Source organism: Bubalus bubalis, chromosome 24, assembly GCF_019923935.1.
Source record: "Bubalus bubalis isolate 160015118507 breed Murrah chromosome 24, NDDB_SH_1, whole genome shotgun sequence".
Lineage (NCBI taxonomy): Eukaryota > Metazoa > Chordata > Mammalia > Artiodactyla > Bovidae > Bubalus > Bubalus bubalis.
In genome coordinates this window covers 28,828,228-28,854,649 of record NC_059180.1, presented here as the reverse complement: position 1 = coordinate 28,854,649, position 26,422 = coordinate 28,828,228, and the positions used below count along the sequence as shown (strand labels likewise).

General features: G+C 44.4%; 1 protein-coding gene across 4 annotated transcripts in view; it reads right to left on the bottom strand.

Moving 5' to 3' along the window:
• Window positions 1-939: 939 nt before the first annotated feature.
• The window catches only part of PARN (poly(A)-specific ribonuclease), a 184,352-nt gene continuing 158,869 nt past the window's right edge, over window positions 940-26,422 (bottom strand). For all 4 annotated transcript variants that reach the window (XM_006049765.4, XM_025275252.3, XM_006049766.4 and 1 more), the window contains 2 exons: window positions 14,256-14,449; window positions 940-1,942 (listed from right to left, as the gene is read on the bottom strand). In XM_006049765.4, the coding sequence (XP_006049827.3) occupies window positions 1,890-1,942; window positions 14,256-14,449 (247 nt within the window). In that variant the 3' untranslated portion in view covers window positions 940-1,889. The remainder of the gene's footprint in view (window positions 1,943-14,255; window positions 14,450-26,422) is intronic.

The following is a 26,422-nucleotide window of genomic DNA, read 5'->3' as shown; positions in this document are numbered from 1 at the left end:
AAAAAGTAGTAATAGTATAATCCTGTTTTCATGATTCAGGAAACTGAGGCTCAGAGAGGGTAATAATGTACCCGGGAACACACAGCAGGAGGCAGGCATATCCCATGAGGCTCTAGGGCAGAAGCCCTTTCTAAAGAGCACCTCCCCAAACCCCTCTGGACTGTTAGCTGTGCGTCTGTGACACCATTTGAACAGGAAGAACTGGGCTTCAGGTGACAATGAAGAATCTCATACCTGAGAATAGTCCTCGTCTCTCCCCCCGAGGCCTTGCACGGTGCGAAGGTCATTAGGCCGCCCCACGCTCGGCGTTTCCACGCCCGGCATGCCCATCAGGCCGGAATTGCGTTCCGTAAGTGCGCCGACCACCACCTTGCACTGGTCTGCCCTGTTGTTCGTGCTGTTAAAAGCAGCGTCAGGGGCATCTGTTTCTTCCTGCGGGTTTTAATGACTCAGCGGGGTCCAGCAGCACCTCTAAATCCTCCTGGAGATGCTCCTTTGTCTGGCCTCACCCTTCCGTCACGCTGTCCCAGTGGGCTGTGCACAGTGACAGCGGCGAGGAGCAGGGGAGCCTGGGTTTGTAGCTTGGGGGCTATCAAACTCGCGGGGAACTGGGAATGTCAAGAGGCCCTTAACTGGGGAAAGCATCTTACAAATGTGAATTCCCTCAAGACCTTGAATTCTGCTCAGAACCTTCCCACCATGAAGATGCCCCCTCTGACACTGTTGACCGCCGGGTCCCCTCCAGCACCAGGCGCCTGACTCATCAAGGCAGGTGTAAGGGGTTAGAGGTTGAGAGAGAGAGAAAAAAGAAGAAAAAAAGCACCAGGCTTACTGACTTTGCAGAGCTTTTTCTGGGGTGATCTTTAAAGAGAAATACATCTATGCAGAGGTTAAGTATGTCATTCACTTATAAAAGGAGACAAAAGAAAAAACCGAGAATCCTAAGAAAATCTCTTTAATTTTCATCTTTCGGAAATACATTTTTCATTTTTTTTAATTTCCATGATACAAAAATGTTAAATATCTAACAACGATCTGTAGGAAGCAGATCCATGGGATTCTGTCGCTGCTGTGATCTGGTTTGACAGAGAAAGGCTGGTACATGGTGTTGATTTGTTATGATTTCACACACATGCACACGTACGCACACTGGCCACCTCACCCCCAGACACCACCAGACAAACAGACAAGACACTGGCTAACACACAGAATGCAGCGCTACCTGGGAAAACAGAAATTAACTTTTCATTCGTACACCCCACTATGAGAAACTCACATCTTAGGGGGAAAAAAAAAAACACCTCTAAATAAATATGCCCCAAAGGTCAAGGCATGTTGACGGTGGTAGACATCTTGCTACCAGGAAAACAAGCTTGGGAGCTTCGTGGTTTCAGGCAGCAATGATGAGAAGCAGGCAGACACAACCGAATTCTTCACGGGAGGCCGTACCATACCCCGGGGTGCCCCTGGGCCTGAGGGTGAACCTCGCGAGAGGTTCAACCCCAAATTCATGGTCACAGCACACAAGAGCATCGGCTCTTCCCGCAGGTCTCACGGTTGGCCTTCCCCTTCGGGTGGATTCGCACACACAGATCTGTGACTGGAGGGTTTCACATGAGCAACAAGTAATGACCTTAATGACCTGGTGAAGCATGGATGCACGACAGTCGGTAACACGCTGAGCGCCAGCTAGCACGCAGGTGAGGCTGAGGAGGGAGGGACACAGCCTTGAAAACAAGAACTGGGGTTTCTTCAGGAGACACACTTGGTTTCAGGCTCCTCCCACACCACAGTGGATTCAGTGAAATGCGGTATGGCTTCCAAACATGCCAGCTGCTGCTTTCCTTCTGGGCAACAGCACCAGCAGGGTTGTTCCACTCTGGTCTTGGTTACCACGTGTCGGGGACTTCGAAGAGCTTGGCTGAGCTGTCTGAGATGCTTCCTGGTGGGAGAGGACAAAAGAAGGTGAATAAGGAGAGGGCTGCCCTGGCCAGGGGAAAGAAAGAGGAGCTGCCCAGACAGCGCTGACCACGGCCAGGGCTGGGATGGTCTTGTCGCTGGAGAGCAGTACCCAGCATATGAAGGCCACGCTGCAGAAACATCACTGCAGGATCCAGGGAGTGCCTCCTGCCTGGGCGTCTGTACTGACTTCACAGGAGTTAAGCATCCTCCAGTGAGCACACACTCCCATATTCTTTGCTAGCCAGCATGCCGGGCACTTAGTTCATTTAACCTTCATAATAGCCCGGTTTAGTGGCACTAATATGCCCATTTTACAGCAAGTGGCTGAGATGGGGGTCCAGATCCCCCCAGAACCGAGATCCCTGCCAAAGGCCTGGGAGGATGAGTTTCTCTGTGCTGCAGTGACTGTTAACCAGACAAGAAGTCTCAGGGGCTGGTGGCTAGACAGTCGCTAGAGGGAAGCTGACCAGTGGGGGTTCAGACATCCCAAAACAGATCTGCAAAAGCAGCTTGTAGCTCTTTCCTATTTCAGCAACACTGGCTACGGTCTTCGTGGCCTAAAGGAGCATCTTCTGTTACAAACAGTTTCACCCCAAAGTTACAAGCTCTTCTTCATTCAGAAACTTTCTGCAACAGCAGCAGCACCATTGGGTCACTGCTTGGACCACCGATGTCCACAGCCAAATACATGGGAACTAAGTCAGGAAACGGCATGTTCATGATGGAAAATGCGGCCAGCTAGGTGCTCCCATACCCGGGACATCATGCATTATTTAAGCCCTAAGGTAGGGTTGGCAGGCAAACAGGCAAAGCCAGCCCCAGCTAACAGTCCAAGACTGAAAAAGGGGAGAGGTCTGTGATGATGCCTGAAGCGGAGAGTAACTTTCAAAAACAGAGGGGCACTTGTTCAACTGAGGGTGGTTACTGCCCGTGACAGGAAGGCGTAAAGGTAACTGGGTCCAAACGTGAAATAACACGAGGATTTGTGCTGGTGTGAGAATCCGCCCCTCTCCTCCTTTACTGAGATAAAACCCAGAGAGACAGGCTGAGAAGAGCAGGAGGGGACGTGATCTAAAGAGTTCTGTCGGGAGTCTCATGGCTGCACGGAACACACGTGTCCCGGGACTCCTCCAGAGAACTGAAGGTGAGCAGGAGATGGTCCCCATGACCGATTCCCATGATCCAGTTAGAAAAGGAATAACGGTGGGACTTCCCTGGTGGGCCAGTGGTTAAGAATCTGCCTGCCAATGTGGGGGACGTGGGTTTGATCCCTGCTCCAGGAAGATTCCATATGCTGTGGGGCAACTAAGCCCATGAGCTGCAACTCCTGAGCCCGTGTGCCCTAGAGCCTGTGCTCCGCAGGATGAGAAGCCACTGTAACGAGAAGCCCTGGCGCTGCAACTAGAGAGTGGCCCCCCGCTTGCTGCAACTAAGGAAAGCCCTCGCACAGCAACGAAGACCCAGTGTAGCCAAAAATAAATAAATACATAAAACTTAAAAAGGAAGGAAAAGGAATAAACGTTATTGAAAACAAAGCAAAACACAAACAGTCCCCTCCAGGGAACAACTAAATTCTGCAGACGGCCCAGGATAAGATTAAACTAGCCTGACCCCCTTCTCAACCACCCAGTCACAGAGTACTTAATGACAGGGAGGAAAACTGACATCAGTAAGGGTGTTTTTGTGATTCACATAGCAAAGAAATAATACAGCAGCCTATCAGATAGTCTAAAGGTAAAAGCCACAAGGCCAAATGTTGCGGGGGGCGGGGGGGAGGGGCTGAAATAAAACTGAGAGGGAGAAAGATCGATGGCTAAAAGCGACTGTGCTGTCGTCCTTACCACAGCACCGCCCTTACGTGGATGGGAGCGCATGTGAGTCTGGTGGCACGCCGTCCCACACACAGGAGGACTTCCCTGGTGGCCTGGTGGTTAAGAATCCACCTTGCAATGCAGGGAACACAGGTTCGATTCCAAGTAAGCCCGAGCTCTGCGACTACGGAGCCTGCACCACAAGGAAGATCCTGCCTGCCACAATCAAGACCAGATGCGGCCCAAAACAAACAAACAGAAAGAAACCACACAGGAGTGACTCTGCGGAGAGCAAGTGAGAAACAAGGGAATAAGCAGAAACTGGGGAGAGAGGCAAGTGTGGTGGGACTGTCTCAGTAGCTGTAAGACTCTGAGCAACTCTCACCCGTATCTGTAAGTTACACTCAATGCTACTTCGAGCCTCAGAGGATTTCCATGATTCAGCTATGTTCCTGGCACAGAGCCAGTTCTGAATGCTTGTTAGCCCCTTCCCCTTGTGGAGAAGGCGGCCCAACACTGCATGTGGTTACTGCCCGGGGAAGCCAAAAGCCTGCAGTCAAAGAGAGCCGCCTACAATGTGCAGCTGCTGAGAAAGGATGGTGTACACAGAGCAACCAGAATTTTGTGAACCAACTGCAGGAGACCTAGACCAGAGGGGAGCTGAAGGTTAGTGCTGGTGCTCGTTCTAGCACCTTCCAGAAAGGGAAAGCTGTAGACTGTTGAAGGATCAATTTTAAAGCTAATGGATAAGAAACCGTGGTCAGTTTTCCAGGGAACTCACTTTTCACAGCCCTGTGTGGTAACTAGAATGCAAAGAATTACTCAGGAACAACTTTTCTTTTTCAACAGAAACTTGAGGACATCTGTCTCCTGCTATGATGGACTGTACCTTGCATCATATACAAAATGGACGGTGTATCTAAATGTAAAACCTGAAACTGGAAAACTCCTAGAAGAAAACATAGGAGAACTCTGCAATCTTGAATAAAGCAAAGCTTTCTCACATGACACCAAAGGCATAATTCAAGGGAAAAAAATGATAAACTGGATTCCATTAAAATGTAAAACATCTACTACTGAAAGGCACTGCTAAGAGAATGAAAAGCACCGTCCAGAAGAATTTGTAAAACGCTCAACAGGACTTGTATCCTGAATCCATAAGAACTCTCAAAATTCAATAAGAAAAAACAAACAGCCCAATGAAAAAATAGGCAAAAGATTTAAACACTCATTTCACCAAAGAAGATATTTCAGTGGACAAATAATCACATAAAAAGATATTTAACATTGTCAGTCATTAGGGAAATTCAAACCAAAGCCACAAAGAGATACCAGTCCCGTCACTGGAAGGGCTACTCAGCACACCACCAGCACTGCCGACTGCAGAGAGCCGCTGGGCCGGTGGGGATGCGGAGCGCTGCAGCCGCCCTGGGCAGCAGCGGGCCAGCTGCTTGTACAATTCAACACACACTTACCATAGGACACAGTAATTCCACCCACAGGTGTTTATTCCAAAGAAATGAACACTTAGTTCACATAAAAACTTACACAGAATGTTTATATCTGCTAGATTCTCAGCTGCTAACAACCTAAATGCCAAAAGGCAAAATGGATAAACAAATAGTGATACGTCTGAAAAGTGGATTGTTAATCCACAGAAGAAAGGAATGAACCAGTGATGCGGGCAACAACACAGACAAACGTCAAAGGCCTTACGCTAAGGGCAAGACCCAAGGGGTTACTTATCGAATGAGTCCATTTAAATGACCCTCGGAAAAGGCAAAATTACAGTGACAGAAAGCAGATCAGTGGCTGCCAGGACCTAGGCACGGGGAGGGGCCGACTGCAAAGGGGCACGAGGGAATCTTCTGGAATAGCTGCTTTATTTCTTGAGCACAGGGATGCTTATATGACTGTACACATTTGTCAAAACTCATCAGCCTGTACACCTCAAAGTAATGACTTTCACTGTATGTAAACTGAATCTTAAGCTGACCCTGCAAAAGGTATGAGGAATATTGTTTAAAAAAAAAACCACACCCAAATTTTAATATAAAATATGCTGATAATTTAAATTATTTGACCAAGAGTTTTTAGATGGGGGGAAAACAAGATACTAAATGGCATACAGAGTATGATCCAACTATGCATAAAAACGATAGGTAGGGTGACTGCAGCCATGAAATTAAAAGACGCTGATTCCTTGGAAGGAAAGTTATGACCAACCTAGATAGCATATTCAAAAGCAGAGACATTACTTTGCCAACAAAGGTCTGTCTAGTCAAGGCTATGGTTTTTCCTGTGGTTATGTATGGATGTGAGAGTTGGACTGTGAAGAAGGCTGAGCGCCAAAGAATTGATGCTTTTGAACTGTGGTGTTGGAGAAGACTCTTGAGAGTCCCTTGGACTGCAAGGAGATCCAACCAGTCCATTCTGAAGGAGATCAGCCCTGGGATTTCTTTGGAAGGACTGATGCTAAAGCTGAAACTCCAGTACTTTGGCCACCTCATGCAAAGAGTTGACTCATTGGAAAAGACTCTGATGCTGGGAGGGATTGGGGGCAGGAGGAGAAGGGGATGACAGAGGATGAGATGGCTGGATGGCATCACTGACTCAATGGACGTGAGTCTGAGTGAACTCCGGGAGTTGGTGATGGACAGGGAGGCCTGCCGTGCTGCGATTCATGGGGTCGCAAAGAGTCGGACACGACTGAGCGACTGAACTGAACTGAGAGAGAAATACTTGTTAACAGAGTACCAAGTAACTGCGGGACTGTATATTCTTCTATTTTCCTTCATTTAACTGATTTTCATAGTAAGCCCATTATTTTTATTAACAAAACAACAAAAGAAAGTAAAAAGTGGAAACAAAAGGTGACTGTTTCTGCTGTTTGCCTTTCACCTACTTAAGAGTTGAGGGCTTCCCTGGTGGCTCAGTCAAGAATCCACCTGCAATGCAGGAGACCCAGGTTCGGTCTGTGGGTCAGGAAGATCTCCCGGAGAAGGGCTCCCCTGGATGGGGTGTGGGGAGTCCCCGAGGGCTGCCTGGAGGAAGAGGAAGGGCACTCACGGAGCACAGGCTGAAATCCATATCTGAACTGAGTAATTAGAAAGCTCCTGGGCTTCCCTAGGCTGGCCACTCAGGTGACCGACAGCACCAACTGCAGAGCACGTTTCTGACTTCAGGAGGCCTCTAACAGCAAGAGGAGACTGCTGTTCCAAGTAGAGTCTCCATTTTTACACTGAACCCTAAGGGCTGAAGCTGGAAAAAAATCAGCAGATTAGTCAAGACTCCAATAAAACTCTCGGTTCTTGGCAAACATGGAAAGCTCTCCTGTGTTGTGTTTTAAACGTAAGGGGGAAAAGAGACTTGGAACGACATCACTGCTACATGACAAGTCACCAGGAACAGCCACAGCTCTCGGCCCTGCTCTGTGAACACTAAGAGCGTTAGAGGTGGAACCTCGGCTATTGGACAGTCAATCTGTATTTTGAGACTGGCTAGTCTGACCAGCATCAGGCCACTGGAATATGAATTCACTTCCTCAGCAAGAGCAAGGGTGCTGTGGACACCCACCCATCAAGCACTGTCTGGGAAACACTTCTTAGAGATAGCTGACTCCAGCATATACAGCACACGGAGCTGTTTCCTATATGCACCAATGGAGAGCATGCCTTGACTGCCCCAGAGGAGAGCAGACAGCATTATCAATCTCCATTAGCTCCAATGAGTATAAAAGGGGGAGGATTGATAGTATACATTTGCTTCCTGAAAACAGGATAGAAACAACTACATTCAGGAGAAAAACATTTACTAAGTCACATGACATGCAGACAAAAATCTCCCAAAGGGAAGAGTATCTTGGATTTTTATCACATGACTTCATCACAAGAAAGTCTGGGTGGGTAGTTGTTTCTGATCTAGAACGGCTGCCAGAAACATTCACCTGTGGGAAGAACCCTTCACGTCCTCTGAAGTTCGGAGACACCACATACTGCAGGGAGGTTTGATGCCTTTGCTCTGGCTCAGACAGCCCTCCCCGCCACCCTCAATAGCAGCTGTTATTTGACTTTGCATATGTGTGATTCTTTGAGTCTTTTTCCTCTCTATAAATCAGAGATAATGACTCTACACTTTACTCAGTTTTTATAATGACTAGATTATAAAGGACATTCCTAGCACAATGTCTGGTATATACTATTAAATCGTCATTTTTCTACAACTTAAGTCCTTTTGTTCTGTGGGAAGGCATCCAGTACTTAAGTCTCAGTGTATCTTTGATATTAAAGATGTATAACTAAGAAAAATGACACTGTTTTGTGGGGGATTTCTTGAGCATCAGTTGGCCAGAAATTGCTACGGTACATGATATCCTGTGAAAAACAGTGAAAGTTAGTAGTTTCTGACTCTCTGAGACTGCATGTACCAGGCCCCTCTGTCCATGGAATTCTCCAGGCAAGAATACTGGAGTGGGTTGCCATTCCCTTCTCCAGGGGATCTTCCCAACCGAGGGATCGAACCCGGGTCTCCCACATTACAGGTGGATTCTTTACGATCTGAGTCACCAGGGAAACCCATGTGATATCCTATGGTCCTACTGTTTGCTACCTTCCCCTTGGAAAACAGAACACTTCCTACTGGTGGAAGGCTGTCTTCTACGTTTCCCACGCCTTCACTGGCAGTGCTCTGGGCACCCAATGCACCCCAGTGAGTCATGGGAGCACCTGTCAAGGTACCGTCTCCACTGAATTTGGGGACTTCAGTATAAAAAGATTTCGAGTATCCTATACATATTTATATCAGAAAAGCCTTGGCCATTATGGATTTGAGTGTCCACATAGAAGCGGACAATTAGATAGTAGGAGCACAAGATGGGGACTAGGACCAAGATAAAAGCATCAGTGGCTCTCCAGGTGGCTCAGTGGGTAAAAGAATCCACCTGCAACACGAGAGATGTGGGTTCGATCCCTGGGTTGGGAAGATACCCTGGAGGAGGGCATGGCAACCCACTCCAGTATTCTCTCACCTGGAGAATCCCATGAACAGAGGAGCCTGGCGGGCTACAGTCCATGGGGTCACGAAGAGTCGGACACGACTGAAGTGGCTGAGTATGCATGCATGCGAAAGAACTGACGGAGTTATTCCTGGTGAGAATCTCATCACTGGCCTTATAAAAGGAATTCATGCAAATACTCTTATCACATTGTATGTTTTCATGTATTCTACCTATTGAAGACATATTTATTGAGTATCTAATTAGTTTAAGGACAAAAGCCCTGCATAGAAGGTTAATCTATAGTGAGAGGGATGTATTTAAAATAATTATTCAGATAAATATACCACCACAACATTTGATCTTGTTATAAAATAAAACTAGTGATAACAGTGTGTTCTCTGGAATTTATCATTAAATTTAGTGATGAAACACTTTATAGTTAAAAGAAAAAAAACCAAAACGGATACTGTCCCCAGTAGGACTGCTCAGCTTGATGCCTTAGAACCCTTCTCTGCAGGAAAAATGAAGCCACACTGTACCAAACACTCTAAGCCAGTTCCAGCTCTGGGCTCCTGGGACACTCTGAAGCTTTGGGAGTTTAACACAGACCTTTCAGTCTGAACTTTGTTGTTGGTCAGTTGCTCAGGCACGTTCCACTCTTTGTGACCCCATGGATGCAGCATGCCACGCTTCCCTGTCCTGCACTCTCTCCTGGAGTTTGCTCAAACTCATGTCCATTGAGTCAATGATACCATCCAACCATCTCATCCTCTGTCATCTCCTTCTCCTCCTGCCTTCAATCTTTCCCAGCATCAGTGTCTTTACCAGTGAGTCAGCTCTTCACATCAGGTGGACAAAGTACTGAAACTTCAGCTTCAGCATCAGTCCTGCCGATGAATATTCAGGGTTGATTTTCTTTAGGCTTGACTGATTTGATTTCCTAGCTGTGTAAGGGACTCTCAAGAATCTTCTCAGCACCACAGTTAGAAAACATCAATTTTTCTCTTGTTCATTTTAAGATCTCCTTAAAGTAACTGAGCAATCAAAATTGGTTGACCTGCCAGGCCCAGTACCTGGTATCTTCACCTACATCCTGTGGATACTTTTAGGACTATGTGCTCAAAACAAACCAGCTAAAGAGGATCCAGGGAACTTCCAGGCCTGAGCTGCTGGAAGATCTAACCCAATGAATGGTGTTCCAGAAGAAAACTCATTGCTCTTAAGTTATCTGATTCAATTAAAAGTTTTCAAGATGTTTCTCTTTCTTCTTTAGCAGGACAGACAAAGAACTAAAAAAAAAAATCTTTCTTTTTTTTTTTAAAAGCTCAAGTCTTGTGGCAGTGACAGCTTTACTGTCAATGGGAAGGAAAAAGAGACTATTTAAATGATGGTGTTATAAATTCAAAACCCCAAATAACTCACAGAAAGTTTTCACTTAAAATGATGAAAGTTATAAAAGGAGCTAGTCTATTACTGCAATCTATTATTAGGTATTTTAATATCTTTGAGACTGTGCTGAGACAGAAGGGAAAAAACCTAAAATCCTGTCCCTGAGAAGTAACAGACAATTAAAAAAAATTCAGGAGATTGAGAAGCGAAGAAAGCTATACAAGGGAAAAGCCCCCGGATCCTGGCCCTGCTCTGGGTGAGCTCTGCCAGCCAGGCTAACATTTAGTATCTAACATCTGTGGAGCAGGCACAACGTGTCAGGGGCAACGGGCATCAGAGGTGAAGACAATGTTACAGATTAAAAACTTCTCTAATACGTACATGAGGGAAACGAGGGGAGACTCACAGCCTCAGGAGACAGTGAAAACACACAGCCCAGACTTCAAATAAGAACTTACGTTTTCAGTTAAAGTGCAGCTTCAGCACAATGCATAAAAAGGCATCTGTGACATTTCCGCTGTCTTTGATTTCATTAATATCAATGAGATTCAGAAAACGCCCTGCAGGCAGATCAAGCCACGTGTAAAAAGAGGAATTAACTGAAACACAATGGATTCTTGGCCTGGGTATGAATCAAGCTCCAGGGCTCCGCTCCTACCCTTTGACCTGACTGTTGGTTCCGACTAACCGGGGTGACTGTCATGAAGTCAGATACAGGAGGAGTAACTTCCCTCTCAGGCATCCCCATCCTAAGGAGACAATATGTAACTGCGCTTAAAAATACCCACTTTCCTGCAGGCCTGACTTACGCACTCCGTGACCCTGGGCCAGTCACACAATCTTCAGGCCTCGGTTTCCTCCTCTCCTCTTTTCCTTCCTCCTTCCCTCCTTTATTCAAAAACATTTTAATTGCAGTATAGTTGATTTACAATGTTGTGTTAGTTTCTGGTCTAGAGCAAAGGGATTCAGTTATATATATACATATAGATGTTTTCCATACTCTTTTCCATTATGGTTTATTACAGGATATTGAACATGGTCCCCCATTCCATACACCAGGACCTTGTTCATCTGTTTTATATATAGCAGTTTGTATCTGCTACTCTCAGACTCCTAGTCTATCCCTCCCCCACCCCCTTGCTCCTTTGATAGCCATAAATTTGTTTTCTATGTCTGTGAGTCTGTTTTTGTTTTGTAAATAAGTCCATTTGAATCGTATTTTAGATTCCACGTAGAAGGGATATCATATTGTATTTGTCTTTCTCTTTCTGACATTTGGCTTAGTATGATAATCTCTCAGTGCATCCATGTTGCTGCAAATGGCATTATTTCATTCTTTTTTATGACTGAGTAATATCTCATGTATATATGTACCACATCTTTATCCATTCATCTGTCAATGGACATTTAGGCTGCTTCCACGTCTTGGTTACTGTACACAGCGTGGTTATGAACACTGAGGTGCATGTATCTTTTAGAATTAATTTTCTCCAGATATATGTCCAGGAGTGAGGTTGCTGGATCATACAGCAAGTATATTTTTAGCTTTTAAAAGAACCTCCATGCTGTTCTCCATAGTGGCTGTACCAACTTTCGTTCCTACCAACTTTTTTCTACACCCTCTACAGCATTTTGGAGAAGGCAATGGCACCCCACTCCAGTACTCTTGCTTGGAAAATCCCATGGATGGAGGAGCCTGGTAGGCTGCAGTCCATGGGGTCGCTACAAGTCAGACACAACTGAGTGACTTCACTTTCACTTTTCACTTTCATGCATTGGAGGAGGAAATGGCAACCCACTCCAGTATTCTTGCCTGGAGAATCCCAGGGATGGGGGAGCCTGGTGGGCTGCCGTCTATGGGATTGCACAAAGTTGGACACGACTGAAGTGATTTAGCAGCAGCAGCAGCAGCTACAGCATTTATTATTTGTAGACTTTTTGACGATGGCCATTCTGACCAGTGTGAGGTGGTACCTCATTGTAATTTTGATTTGCATTTCTAACAACTGGAGAAGGCAATGGCAACCCACTCCAGTACTCTTGCCTGGAAAATCCCATGGACAGAGGAGCCTGGTAGGCTGCAGTCCATAGGGTCGCAAAGAGTTGGACACGACTGAGCAACTTCACCTTCACTTTTCACTTTCATGCATTGGAGAAGGAAATGGCAACCCACTCCAGTGTTCTTGCCTGGAGAATCCCAGGGACGGCGGAGCCTGGTGGGCTGCTGTCTATGGGGTCGCGCAGAGTCGGACACGACTGAAGCGACTTAGCAGCAGCAGCAGCAGCAGCATCTTTTCATCTGTATGCCTTCTTTGGAGAAATGTCTACTTAGGTCTTTTGCCTATTTGTTGATTGGGTAGTTTGCTTTTCTGTTGTTGACTTGCACGGGCTGCTTGTATATTTTGGAAACTAAGCCTCTGTCAGTTGCATCGTTTGCAACATTTTCTCCCATTCCATAGATTTTGTCTTTTCAATTTGTTTATAGTTTCCTTTGCTGTGTAAGGGCCTCCCTAGTGTCTCAGATGGTAAAAAGGTTGTATAAGTTTGAGTAGGCCCCATTCGTTTATTTTACTTTTGTTTCTATTGCCTTGGGAGACTGACCTAAGAAAACATTGCCAAGACTTAAGATAATGTTTTGCCCATGTTCTCTTCTAGGAGTTTTATGATGCCATGTCTTATACTGAAGTCTTAAGCCATTTTGAGTTTACTGGTGTGCATGGTGTGAGGGAGTCTTCTAATGTCACTGATTTACATGCGGCTTTCCAGCTTGGCCAACACCAGTTGCTGAAGACACTTCCTTCTCTCAGGCTTTCGTTTTCTTCATTGTAAAATGGACCATGATGCCTACCTCAGAGATTCGAAGGGAAGTGTTTCAGTCAAGTCTGAGGGGCAGTGCCGGGCCCTCCACAAGCACTTAGTCAGCAGCAGCTGTCCTTTCTATTGCTGTGACAGCTTGCTGAGCAGGTTCTGGTCGGATCTCCTAGGCAGGGCCTTTCTCAGGCTCTGGCTGCCCCGCAAGCCCCTTCCTTGCCTCGCACTCGGGCCTGCAGAAGGTCTGAGCACCAAGGGCTGGGTGAGCTCCTGGGGCCTCCAAAGCATGTCTGTGGGACGGAGGGGATGTGGGACTCAGCTCACCTTCTCTTTCTGCTTCTTTCTGCTTTTGGTTTTTTTTTTCCTGCTCCTTTAAAAAAATTACTTATACTTAATTAAAAAAAATTTTTTTTAATTAATTTTTTGGCTGCACTGGGTCTTCACTGCTGTGTGTGGGCTTTCTCTAGCTGCAGCGGGGTTGGGGGAGACTACCCTCCAACTGCAGCATATGGGCTTCTCATTGTGGTGGCATCTCTTCTCCGGGGGATAGTTGCCCCCTGCAGCATGTGGGATCTTCCCACACCAGAGATCAAACCTGTGTCCCCTGCATTGGCAGGCAGATTCTTAACCACTGGAACACCAGGGAAGTCCTTGCTCTGCTTCTCACTAGCTACATGCGCATTTCTTTGCCACTCTGAACTCAGACATCTGCCATCACTAAAACAAGGGTGAGTTCCTAGGTCAGAGCTGTTGTGAGAATGAAATTCAACCAGGAGAGAGAAGGCTCCTCCTGTACTGTCTAGCACACAGTGGGTTCACAACATGTGTTCATTTCCCATTTCCTCTGCTTCTTACGTAACTCCGCTTACAAGAGAAACTCAGGCTGCCTGGGGTTGGGCTAGGAACAGTGAAAATTCTACTAAAAATAACACGTGTAGGAGTAGAGCTCTGTGCAAACTCACATACACATTTAAAATACTCAGGTGACTTTACACACATCACAAAACCTCCAAACAATGGAGGAGAGAGAGAAGGTTACCAAAATGGGCTGATCATCTTTAACAAGGAGGCCCCTGCCAAGCAAGCCTCACGCTATCCAGAGCCAGGGCTGTTAAGGGATTCCTCAAATTAAAATGAAAATGATCCAAAAAACATCTGGTCCCGTTTTGGGCTACATGGGTTTGGCCATCAACTAAAGCCCTGATGTAATTTCTTCCCCCCAGTGAGAGTTTCTAGAGCACTGTAGAGGACTCAGCTCCAGGCCCTTGGTGAGACTCGATACAAACCTGTTGGAGAAAGGTCCTTCTTCATCCTTTTTAGTTTCTTGGCTTTTTTCCTTCCCTCTGAGAGGGGTTCTGCACAGGGATCTGTCTGCTCAAGCTCAGTGTCAGAAATCTCCCCCGATGCTCGGGCCTCCAGGCCGGCTTCTGCTCGACTGGGACTCAGGTTTCTCTTTCCTACTGCGCTGGTGGCTGTGAGACTGAAATGCAAATAGAGGAAAGACATGAAGGGTGCTGAGAGTAACTGGAAGATTCAGCCTATAAAAATATTTTAACACTCTTAATTCCATTAACACTTAACTAGCAATCAAACAATACAGGCAGCTGCTGCCTGGAGGTGCAGGTTAAAGACCTCACTGTGAACTGAAGTCTAAACGTATACCTACAGCAAGCCTATTCAGAGGAATCTTCTGTACCAGACTTGTGCACAGATAGACAAGAATCTAAGAGTGTTTAAAAGAAAAAAGTTTTGACGAAAATCCCTGGTCTTTATTTTGATAGAGTTATGAACAGCCGACTTATTGGGAAAGTCCCTGATGCGGGGAAAGACTGAAGGCAGGAGAAGAGGGCAATAGAGGATGAGATGGTTGGATTGCATCACTGACTCAATGGACATGAGTCTGAGCAAACTCCAGGAGATAGTGAAGGACAGGAGGGCTGGTGCCCTGTAGTCCATGGGGTAGAAAAGAGTCAGACATGACTGAACGACTAAACAACAATCTTAACAGAAGAGTCGGAGAAGGCAATGGCACCCCACTCCAGTACTCTTGCCTGGAAAATCCCATGGGCGGAGGAGCCTGGTAGGCTGCAGTCCATGGGGTCGTGAAGAGTCAGACATGACTGAGTGACTTCACTTTCACACATTGCAGAAGGAAATGGCAACCCACTCCAGTGTTCTTGCCTGGAGAATCCCAGGGACGGCGGAGCCTGGTGGGCTGCCATCTATGGGATCACACAGAGTTGGACACGACTGAAGCGACTTAGCAGCAGCGGCAACAAACGAGTACAACAGACTAGCAGAGCAATCAAAACAAAGCAGTGGTATGGATAACATTAAATCACAAAACAGCGTTGTTCCTTACATGCCTGCCTAACAGATATACAGGAAAACAGGAGAATTCTTGAGTCTGTCTGCTGTCACACTACTTGTGTATTTGAATATATTTAAGGGGCATACCTTGGGGCTTCCTGGGTGGCTCAGCAGTCAAGAGTCTGCCTGCCAATGCAGGAGACACAGATGTGATCCCTGGGTTGGGAAGATCCCTGGCGTAGGAAATGGCCATCCACTCCAGTATTCTTTCCTGGGAAATCGCATGGACAGAGGAGCCTGGTAGGCTACAGTCCATAGAGTCGCAAAGACACAACCATACCCCACCTTCATATAATTTTCTTCTGTTTCAAAAAAGTGACTTGTCAAGATTATCATTAAACCTGGCTTCATTTTTAAAGCGTTATAGGATTTGACATGTTGAATTAGATCAGATTACATGTCCTGATTTTCCTAAAGAAAGTATGTTCCCTGAAATAGAACTTGATAAAAACAGAGACCACATGACCAATGTGAGTCCTGTCTCCTCTAAATGAGTCTTACAGGTTTTTTTTAAAAACTATAGCCCCACGTTATGAAAAGCATAAAGAATCCAGTCATTCCCCCTAAGGGAGGCCATTCCAGCCCAGAGAGAACGGTGGATAGCGAGAGAGAGAATGTGAGCATGCCCCTGGGTCAGCCTTCCCTAGGAAGTGATTGCTTTAAAACAGGGGTCCCCTACCCTAGACCATGGACCTGTACTGGGTGATGAACCTCTGCATGGCAGGAGGTGTGCGGTGGGCCAGCAAGTCAAGTTTCATCTGTATTCACAGCCGCTTTCCATCGCTCGTATTACCGACCAAGCTCTGCATCGTGTTGGATCAATGGGGGCAGTAGATTCTCATAGGACAGCGAACCCCATTGTGAAGTGTGCATGTGAGGGATCTAGGTTGTAAGCTCCTTTTGAGAATCATCTGAAACCACCATCCACCCCGGTCAGTGGAAAAATTGTCTTCCATGAACCTGGTCCCTGGTGCCAAAAAAGGTGGGGCACCGCTGCTTTAAAAATCTTACCTATAAAGCACTCAGGCTACTCAATTATTCAAGTTCAGAAATGTTACTCCTGCACTTCCCTCTTCCCTGAACCCTACACTTGCTAACTCAAAAGAAGAAGGTGGTGGTACTTAAAAGCCATAAGAAGCAGAACAGAGCCCAGAGCAAATGGCCTCTTAAGAATGGCTGGCTGGCCTGCCACTGTCTTCTTTTCACCTGTATTATCTGCAGCTTTCAGAAACATCTTTTATTGAGGGGACATGAAGAAAAGGGAGAATACCAATGGAAGTATGGGGGGGGCTGGGTATTAAAAATTCATGCTCAAGTTTGTTGTTTGAAAACTGACAATACCTTTAAATTTTTCTTAAGGACTGAAACTATTTTTGGTTGGTGTCAAGAAATTTTGAAAAATTCAGAAAGCAAAAGTTGGAAGATAATAAGGACATATCCCTCCATCTCAAAAGGGGTAGGAGGCCTAAATATTCCTCTGTGCTATAAACTCTGCAACATGACAGCCTCTGAGACATAAATGTTTAATGAAAACTCTGATGGAACCATCGGTACTTCAAGAAATACAAAGTCCCGAAATATCCCTAACTGCACACAGAAATCTAGCGGATGATAAAGGTAGTAATCAGGGATTTCCCTTGGTGGTCCAGTGGTGAAGAATCTGCCTTGCAATGCAGGGAACACAGGTTTGATCCCTGGTCCAGGAACTAAGATCCCACATGCCGAGGGGCCACTAAGCCCAAGTGCCACAACTAAAGAGCCTGCACATCGTGACAAAAGATCCTGCATGATGCAGTTAACACCCAAGGCGGTCGAATAAATAAAATTTTTTTGGTAATGGTAGTATTCAAATTCCCCTGGAGGAAGAAATGGCAACCAATTCTGGTATTCCTGCCTGAAAATTCCCATAGACAGAGGAGCTGGGTGAGCTACAGTCCAAAGAGTTGCAAAGAGTCAGATACAACTGAGTGACTGAGCACACACATTCAAATTACTGGGGCGGAAATAAACTTTCAAAAAAATGGTGGTGGGACAAATGGAAAAAGATAAACTAGACCCATTCTTCACCCATAAAAAAGAAAAAATGTTAAAATGGATCAGATATCTAATGAACATGAACCTAAACACATACTGAAGGAAAACATGGATGAATTCCTCCAAAACCTGGGTGTAGACAGAGGCATTATGACTCACTATGTCTCACAATCCATATGTAATAAAAGATTTATAAATCTGATCACTTAAAGATAAAAATCCATTGCATAGCACAGTGAAGACAAATGAGAAACCAGGAGAAAATAATTGTAAAGTGTATCACAGATAAAAGGCTAATGTCCCTAGTATACAAGTAAAACTCAAAATTAAAGGAAAAAAAGAACAAAATTCTATAGGAAAATCAGCAAAGCTACGACTAAATAGCTCATTACACACAAAGATAGACCACACACACACACACACACACACACCCCTTAAACACACAAAAAAATGTTCAATTACCCCTTATACACATAAAAAGTTGTTCAATTCCTTCATGATGCAAAGTAAAAGGAAATATTGTTTCTCACCATTAGATTGGCAAAAACATTTAAACACTTGATGACATACTCTGTTGGTGAGACTATGGAAATAGGCACTCACAAGCCACTAGTGAGAATGAAAAATGGTTCGACTGTTCCAGAAGCAAATGTGCCAGTATTCAACAAAACTATGCATCTGTTTACTCTCTGAGCCAGCAGTCCCACTTCGAGGAATTCAGAAGATATACCTCCAACAATGCAAAAGTATTTATGTACAAGATTACTCATTGCCACTTTATTTGTTATTAGGATATTTTATTGCCAAATATCCAAATGTCTAAGTATAGGAAATTGGTTGAATAATTGGTTATAAATTGGTTGAATTAACTATGCTATGTACAGTCAATGTAAATAAGCAGTTACAAGAACGAACGATAATCTCAAAGAACTGATATGGAATAATTTCCAGTGAAAATGGTGAGAAAAGCAAAGTGCAAACAAGCAACTTATGAACCTGTATTCCCAATCTTGGGTGGAATATTGGGGTGGGTGGTGGAATTAAAAAAAAAATCCCACACCCTTCAGTAGGTTTGCTTCTGTAGTTAAATGAGTGAAGAGACTCTGAAAATGTCTGGATACACTATAATGCTTATTTAGCAAATTAGTGAAAGTGCTGATGTAGTTGGAAGATACATATGCAAATACTGGAATGGGAGAAGGCAAGGGGGACCCTGTGGGGATGGAATGAAACTGGAGATATGAGTATGGGCGTGGCATATCTTTTTTTTTTTTTTAATTTTTAGTGGCTATTTTCTATTACGTTTCCTATTTCTTTTTAAAGAAATATTTATTTATTTGCTTGCAACGTAGGATCTTCAATTTTCATTGTGGCATGTGGGACCTTAAGTTGAAGCATGCAAACTCTTAGTTGTGACATGTGGGATCTAGTTCCCTGATCAAGGATCGAACCTGGGACCCCTGCATTGGGAGCGCGGAGTCTTAGTCACTGGATACCAGGGAAGTCCCTGGACTTGGGCTCTCTAAAGGAAGTATGGGTACACGTGTGCATGTTTACATGCATGCATGTATATGACATATATATGTATATCCATGCACATATCTCCCAGTATTGCCCACTGAAAGGACATAGAAGGAAAAAAATTTCAGTGGTCACAAGCACATGTAGTGTCCACATTATAATGTCTAACACCATACCCCACTGAAAACAAAAAGGGCTCCTCAAAGAAGAACTTGATTCCAGGGCTGGAGTAAGAGAAGCACAGAATGAGCCCAGAGTATCTTGCTATACAAGAAAGTAGGAAACTGCTCAGGAGATGACGGTGGCCTGTCACGGGGACACAGGAACCAGGAGGAAAGGGCTCCTACTGACCAAGCATGTGAGCACCAAAGTGATTTAAGGGTCAACAATACATTCTAAACCATTGAAAAAAGACAGGGACCCATGGGTCTGCATCAATACATAATAGAAAGAGGAGGGAAGAGCTCTTAATTCTGGTTAAATGGTGAGTAGGAAATGATAAAGGTAGAAAGAGATGGAATTGGTAAATTATCCATTGGTAACCATCACATGAAGAATGACTGATGCAAAGATATCAAGAGTTGCTAAATCAGAGGAGATACTTTGATGAAGTGCAGGATATTTGCATGATCTTAAAGTGTCTCCTGAGATTGATATCCTGAGAAGGGCACAGCATCACTTCTGCAGTATTCTGGTCAGGACGTATAACTTGAATGTAATCATGAAGAAACATCAGACAAACCCAAATGAAAAAAATACCTTATTGAAAAAAAAAGTGGGGTGAAGGGTTGGTGTCCTTCAAAAATGTCATTGTCATAAAAAAGACTAAAGAGACATTGAAAATTAGTTGCAACACATTATCACAGACTGGATCTTATACTAGAGGCAAAAAAGCTACAAAGATAATATTGGATCAAATAATAAAAGTGGAATATGAATAGGAGATTACTGTATTATATCAATGTAAAATTACTGAAGTTGATAACTATACCACAGTTATACCAGAGAATATCAATACCCTTAGAGTATTTAGGGATTAAAGATCATGATGTCGCTAACTTCCTCTTGGATGGCTAAGAGAAAAACAAGTGTGTTGCGGGGTGGGGTACGGAGAGAAAAAGGGAGTGCAGTGACAGAGTGTGTATACAGAGAGAGGAAGGGGAAGAGTGTGCATACAGAGAGAGGAAGGGGAAGAGTGTGCATACAGAGAGAGGAAGGGGAAGAAGAGACAGCATGCACACACGAAACCAAAAACGGCACACGTTAACAACAGAGGTATCTGGATAAAGAATATATGGGCGCTCTTTGCAGTATTAGTGGACTTTTTTACAGTTTGAAATTATTTCCAATATAAAAGCAAAATAAATTACTGGAGGTATTTGAGAAGCATGAGGTTCAATGAATAAGGAAAAATAGGCCCCTCCCTGGCGGTCCAGTGGTTAAGACTCCTCGCTTCCAATGCAGGGGGTATGGGTTTGATCCCTGGTCTGGAGGAGCTAAGATCCTACATGCCTCGTGGCCAAAAATCCAAAACATAAAACAGAAGCAATACTGTAACAAATTCAATAAAGACTTAAAAAAAAAAAAAAGGTCCACATCAAAAAAAATCTTTAAAAAAAAACAAGGAAACGTGGATTTCATCTAAGGAGTATCTTCTGACGCCTGTCTACTGCAGCACATCTAGGACTGAGGTGTGTGAGTGCTTACACGCGAGTGATAAACATACCACCAACCCAGTAATACAAGGAAGCAGCTCCCTGACCCAGTAACAAAATGTCTCATTTGATACAAGTGAAAGTGAAAGTCGCTCAGTTGTGTCCGACTCTTTGCGACCCCAGGGACTGTAGCGTGCCAGGCTCCTCTGTCCGTGGGATTCTCCAGATAAGAGTATGGCAGTAAGTAGCCATTCCCTTACCAGGGCATCTTCCCAACCCAGGGATCAAACCCACGTCTCCCACATTGCAGGAGGATTCTTTACTGTGTGAGCCACCAAGGGAGCCCAAGAATACCGGAGTGGGTTGTCCTATCCCTTCTCTGGGGGATCTTCCCAACCAGGAATCAAACCAGGGTCTCTGCATTGCAGGTAGATTTGTTACCCGTGGAGTCCCTTTAGGGTCCCCCGGAGTCAGCATCCATGCCTTTTCGTTCTTCAATGCCTGGGCCCTTGTTCCTTCAGTTCATCCCCTCATTTAACCAAAATTCTATCAACATGTTGAGCATCTCCCATGGGTCTCCTCCCAACCCTGTCCAGTCCTGCTTGCTGACTCTCAGACACGGTTCCAGCTCCTTCCTACAATGTTGCCCGTGCACCCTCCCAATCTTGCCTCTCGATTCTTAAAACAGGATCTGAAGTGGTTAGTCCCTCCCTTTCCTCCTCCTCCCAGTCTCCCTTCCCCTTCAAATCCTTTCCTTCCAATGTTATCAAACATCTTCCAAAGCAGAGATCTGATCAAATATTTCCAGCTCTGAGACTTCCACTGCTTCTACTGCAAAACTGAACTGTAACTGCTTAGAGCAGCAGACAGGTTCCTCTGTCATTGGGTCCCCATCGGTTTCCCTAGCCTTATCTTTTTTTAAAATTATTATTTATTTATTTTTGGCTGCGCCGGGCCCTTGTCGGTGTGAGTCGGTTTTCTCTAGCTGCGGCGAGCAGGGGTTACTCTTTGTGGTGCTGTGTGGGCTGATTCTCGTTGCAGTGGCTTCTCTTGTTGCAGGGCATGGGCTCTAGATGAGCAAGCTTCAGTAGTTGCAGCTCACGGGATTTGCTGCCTTGTGGCATGTGGGATCTTCTTGGACTAGGGATTGAACCCATGTCCCCTGCACTGGCAGGTGGATTCTTAACCACTGGACCACCAGCAAAGTCCTTCTAGCCTTCTCTTCCACGAGGCAGTTGAGTTGCAAAGACAGCATCTGTTTACCTTAATAAATTCCATGATATGCAGTTTTCCACATGGTCTGCTGTCCACCAGTGGGCTTATCAACCCCAATACACCCTGCATTTCCCATTCTGACATTGCTGTTTGTGTCAAGAGCCTATTGTCCATCTCTTCCTGCTAAAATACCACTAGCCTCGTAGAATGCTCCCTAATTCCTCTGTTCAGTGCTCCTTTTCCTCCATGCTTCTTGGAACACTCTGCTTGTCTGTCTCCAGGGGCCTTTAAGTCATATATCCTTATCATCTATAATAAACAAAACTGGGACCAATGCAGATGTCCATCAACAGGAGAACAAACAAACAAACTGCAACACGGGTATACAATGAAAGATATTCAGCACGTAACAATAAGGAATTACTCATATAAGTAACATGGGGGAATCTCAAGCACATGCTAAGTGAATAAAGCCTTCATATAAAACAGTGGGTATTTCATAATTCCACGTATATGAAATTCCAGAAAAGGCTTAATTACAGAGGAAAAAACTCGAGGAAGAAATGGGGGATGGCAGAGGCAGAGGAACCTCAACCTTTTGGAGTGATGTTAATACTCTGTATCTTTATACAGAATACACTTTTGTCAGAACTAGACCTCAACATTAGGTAGGTTTTCTATGAGTATCAGGATTGACTGCATTAATTTTAGCCTGAATTTGCAGATGATGATTTTGCAGGTGTTTGTTGGAAACATTATTTTTATCTTCATCATAGGTCACTGGGGTATTCTTGGCCCACAAAACCCATGAATGTCTAGTGTTCCTCTTGATAAACGTCTAAGAGTCTACTATATATCACAGCCTATGTGAGCACCTTGCCTCTGGGAAGTTCCCGTTTTTATATGACTTTTAATTTTACAAAGCATTTTCAGAAACATTCCCCAATTAATTTACAACACATTTCTTAGTTCTTTTTTTTTTTTTTCAGCACCCCTCAGCATGTGGAACCCACTCCAGTGTTCTTGCCTGGAGAATCCCAAGGGACAGGGGAGCCTGGTGGGCTGCCATCTATGGGGTCGCACAGAGTTGGACACGACTGAAGCAACTTAGCAGCAGCAGCATGTGGGAATATCAGTTCCCCAATCAGGGATTAGAGCAACTCCCTGTGCATTGGAAGTGAAGAGTCTTAACCAATGGACTACTAGGGAAGTCCCCATATTTTTTGTTTTTGGCTTCACTAGGTCTTTGTTGCTGTGCATGGGCTTCTCTCTAGTAGTAGAGCCAACAACAGGCTCCAGAGTGCACGGGCTCAGTAGTTGTGGCACACGGGCTTGGTTGTGGCCTTGCAGTATGTGGGATCCCTGACCAGGGATCAAACCTGCGTCCCCTGCATTGGAAGATGGATTCTTAACCACTAGATCACCAGGGAAGATCTCCAGTTCAGTTCAGTCACTCAGTGGCTCTTTGCAACCCCATGGACTGCAGCATGCCAGGCCTCCCTGCCCATCACCAACTCCCAGAGTGTGCTCAAACTCATCTCCATCACGTCAGTGATGCCATCCAACCATCTCATCCTTTGCCATCCCCTTCTCTGCCTACCTTCAATCTTTCCCAGCATCAGGGTCTTTTCAAATGAGTCAGTTCTTCACATCAGGTGGCCAAAGTATTAGAGTTTCAGCTTCAACATCAGTCCTTCCAATGAATATTCAGGACTGATTTCCTTTAGGATGGACTGGTTGGATCTCCGTACTGTCCAGGAGACTCTCAAGAGTCTTCTCCAACACCACAGTTCAAAAGCATTAGTTCTTTGGTGCTTAGCTTTCTTTATGGTCCAACTCTCACATCCATACATGACTACTAGAAAAACCATAGCTTTGACTAGATGGACCTTTGTTGGCAAAGTAATGTCTCTGCTTTTTAATATGCTATCTAGGTTGGTCACAGCTTTTCTCCAAGGAGCAAGCGTCTTTTAATTTCATGGCAGTTCTTAATCTATAGTTTCTGCCTTCGAATAAGAAAGAAGCCTTTGCTCCCTAGGAAGGGCTACTGTTTACTGGACATTTTGCCTGATAAAGCCCTCATTGAGGTGTGAAATTAATACAGTTCAGATGTTTAAATGTGCGTTTGTATGAAATATCTACACTAATATAAAATTTTCTCAACTGTTACTCTTCCATTAAAAATAAAAACTGTGACTGTATCCCATATAGCTTAACTAAAACGGTTTTGGATCAAAAACAGTTTTTATTAAACACTGAAAAGATTTAGGCAGTAAGGCCTTTAAGTTTTTGATTATCCATTCTTATGGCCCAGTGTTGTGTGTGTAGACACTCAATATATGCAAGTTGATAGGCTAGTCCATTACAGATTGATTTTAAAGGTCGAAAGTCAGAATGAAAACCCAGTGAAACAACCTCCCGTGAATCTGAGCTCACTTCGCATGCAGAACTAGAACGCACAAAGTGAACTACTTTATAATGCATATCAAGTGCACATTTAAATCCATGAAAGAAGTGGTGATTAATTTAAAAAACAAAATGTTAGAGAAACAACATGGTATGTCAAAACTGAACAGTAAACCTTTCTTAGTGTCTATATGGGGGAATGCAAATGATAAGCTGGCCTGGTTACAACAGCTCTTAGGTCAAACTTAGAATTCTGCTACAAGATATCGTTAACAATGCAGCAACTACAAATCAAATTCCGGAGGGTGAATATCTCCATTAACTTCCTCCTTTTAGTAGAAAAGAAGGTTTGCTAACAGAAAGGTCACATTTATGAGCTTCTACAAACGCCTTTTTCTGTAAAACCACAAAAATTTGACTGCCTCAGGAAAAATTTCCCCTCTTTACTTTTAATTAGGGCGTTATCTACATGCAATTAAATCCACTCATTTTAAGTATACAGTTCAGTCAATTTTTATTATTTATTTGTTTGTTTGGCTGTACTGGGTCTTAGGTGTGGCGTGTGGGACCTCGTTCCCTGACCAGGCATTGAACCTGGGCTCCCTGCGTTGGGCGGGCCAAGTCTTAGCCACTGGACCACCAGACAAGTCCCCAGTTTGGTTAATTTTTGAAACTGGATGTAGCCCTGTAAGCACTGTAACAATCAAGATAGATATCAGTTTCCTTTCTCTAAAAATATTCCTTGTGCCACTTTGCACTCAATTCCCTTCCCAGCGACCACTGATCTGCCTGCAGTCCCCATAGCTTTGCTTTTCCTAATGGTTCATATAAATGAAATCATATAGTATTTAGTCTTTTCTGTTTGACTCTTATGCTTAGCATTATACTCTGAGAACCAGCCACACAGTTGGAAGGATTGATGTTTTATCCCTTTTGTTACTAAATAATATTATTTCATAGTATGGCTATACTGCAATTCATTTACTCATTTACCAGTTGATGGACGTCTGGGCTGCTTCCAATATTCTGCTACTATAAACAGGAATACTACGCACATCCGTGTAAAGGCTTTTCTGAGTTTTTTTAAATCGTGGCAGAAGACACACAACATAAAACTACCACCTTAGTGAAATTAGGTACATTTATATTATGCAAATGCCACCACCATCCTTTCCCAGAACTCTTTCCACTTAGTAAAACTGAAACTGTACCCATTAAACATGAATACCCCATTCCCTTTTCCTCCCAGGCCCTGGCAACCACCATTCTACTTCTGTCTCTATGATTTTGACTCCTCTAGTAGGTACTTCATAGAAGTGGAACCATACAGTATTTGGCTTGTTTTCATTTAGCATAATGTCAAACAAGGTTCATCCATGTTGTTGTGTGGGTCAGAATTTTGTTCCTTTTTCAGGCTGAATAAAAGCCCATTGTACAGGGCTTCTCTGGTGGCTCAGTGGCAAAAAAAGAAAAAAAAAATCCATCTGCCAATGCAAGACATATGGGTTTGATCCCTGGTCTGGAAAGATCCCACACGCCATGGAGCAACCAAGCCTGTGGGCCACAGCTACTGAGCCTGTGCTCAAGAGCCTGGGAGCCCCAACTACTGAGCCCATGTGCTGCAACTGCTGGAGCCTGTGAGCCCGCAAGCCCGAGCTCCACAGCAAGAGAAGCCACTGCAATCAGAAGCCCGTGCACGGCTACTATTTAGTCCACTGTACACATACCATAGTCTGCTTATCCATTCATCTCTCAACGAACACTTGGGTTGCTTCCACACTTTAGCTGTGAAAATGCTGCTATTGACATGGGCTGTATAAATCTCTCTTCAAGTCTCTGCTTTCAATTCTTTTGGGTATATATCAAGAAGAGGAATTGGTGGGATTATACGACAAATCTATTTTTAGTTTTCTGAGGAACCAGCATACTGTTTTTCACAGCAGCTGTACCAGTTTACATTCCTACCAACAGTGTACAAAGTTCCAATTCTCCTATCTTTGTTAATACTTATTTTCTAGTTTTGTATTTTTCCTAATGGGTATGAGGTGGTATCTCACTATGATTTTGCTGTGCCTTTCCCTGAAGATTAGTGACACTGAGAATCATGTGCTTGTCGGTCATCTGAATATCTTCTTTGGAGAAATTTCTGTGCAAGTTCTTTGCTCATTTTTGAATCAAGCTGTCTGATTCTTATTGCTGTTGGGTTTTAGGAATTCTCTATATACTCTAGACATTAATCCCTTATCAGATAT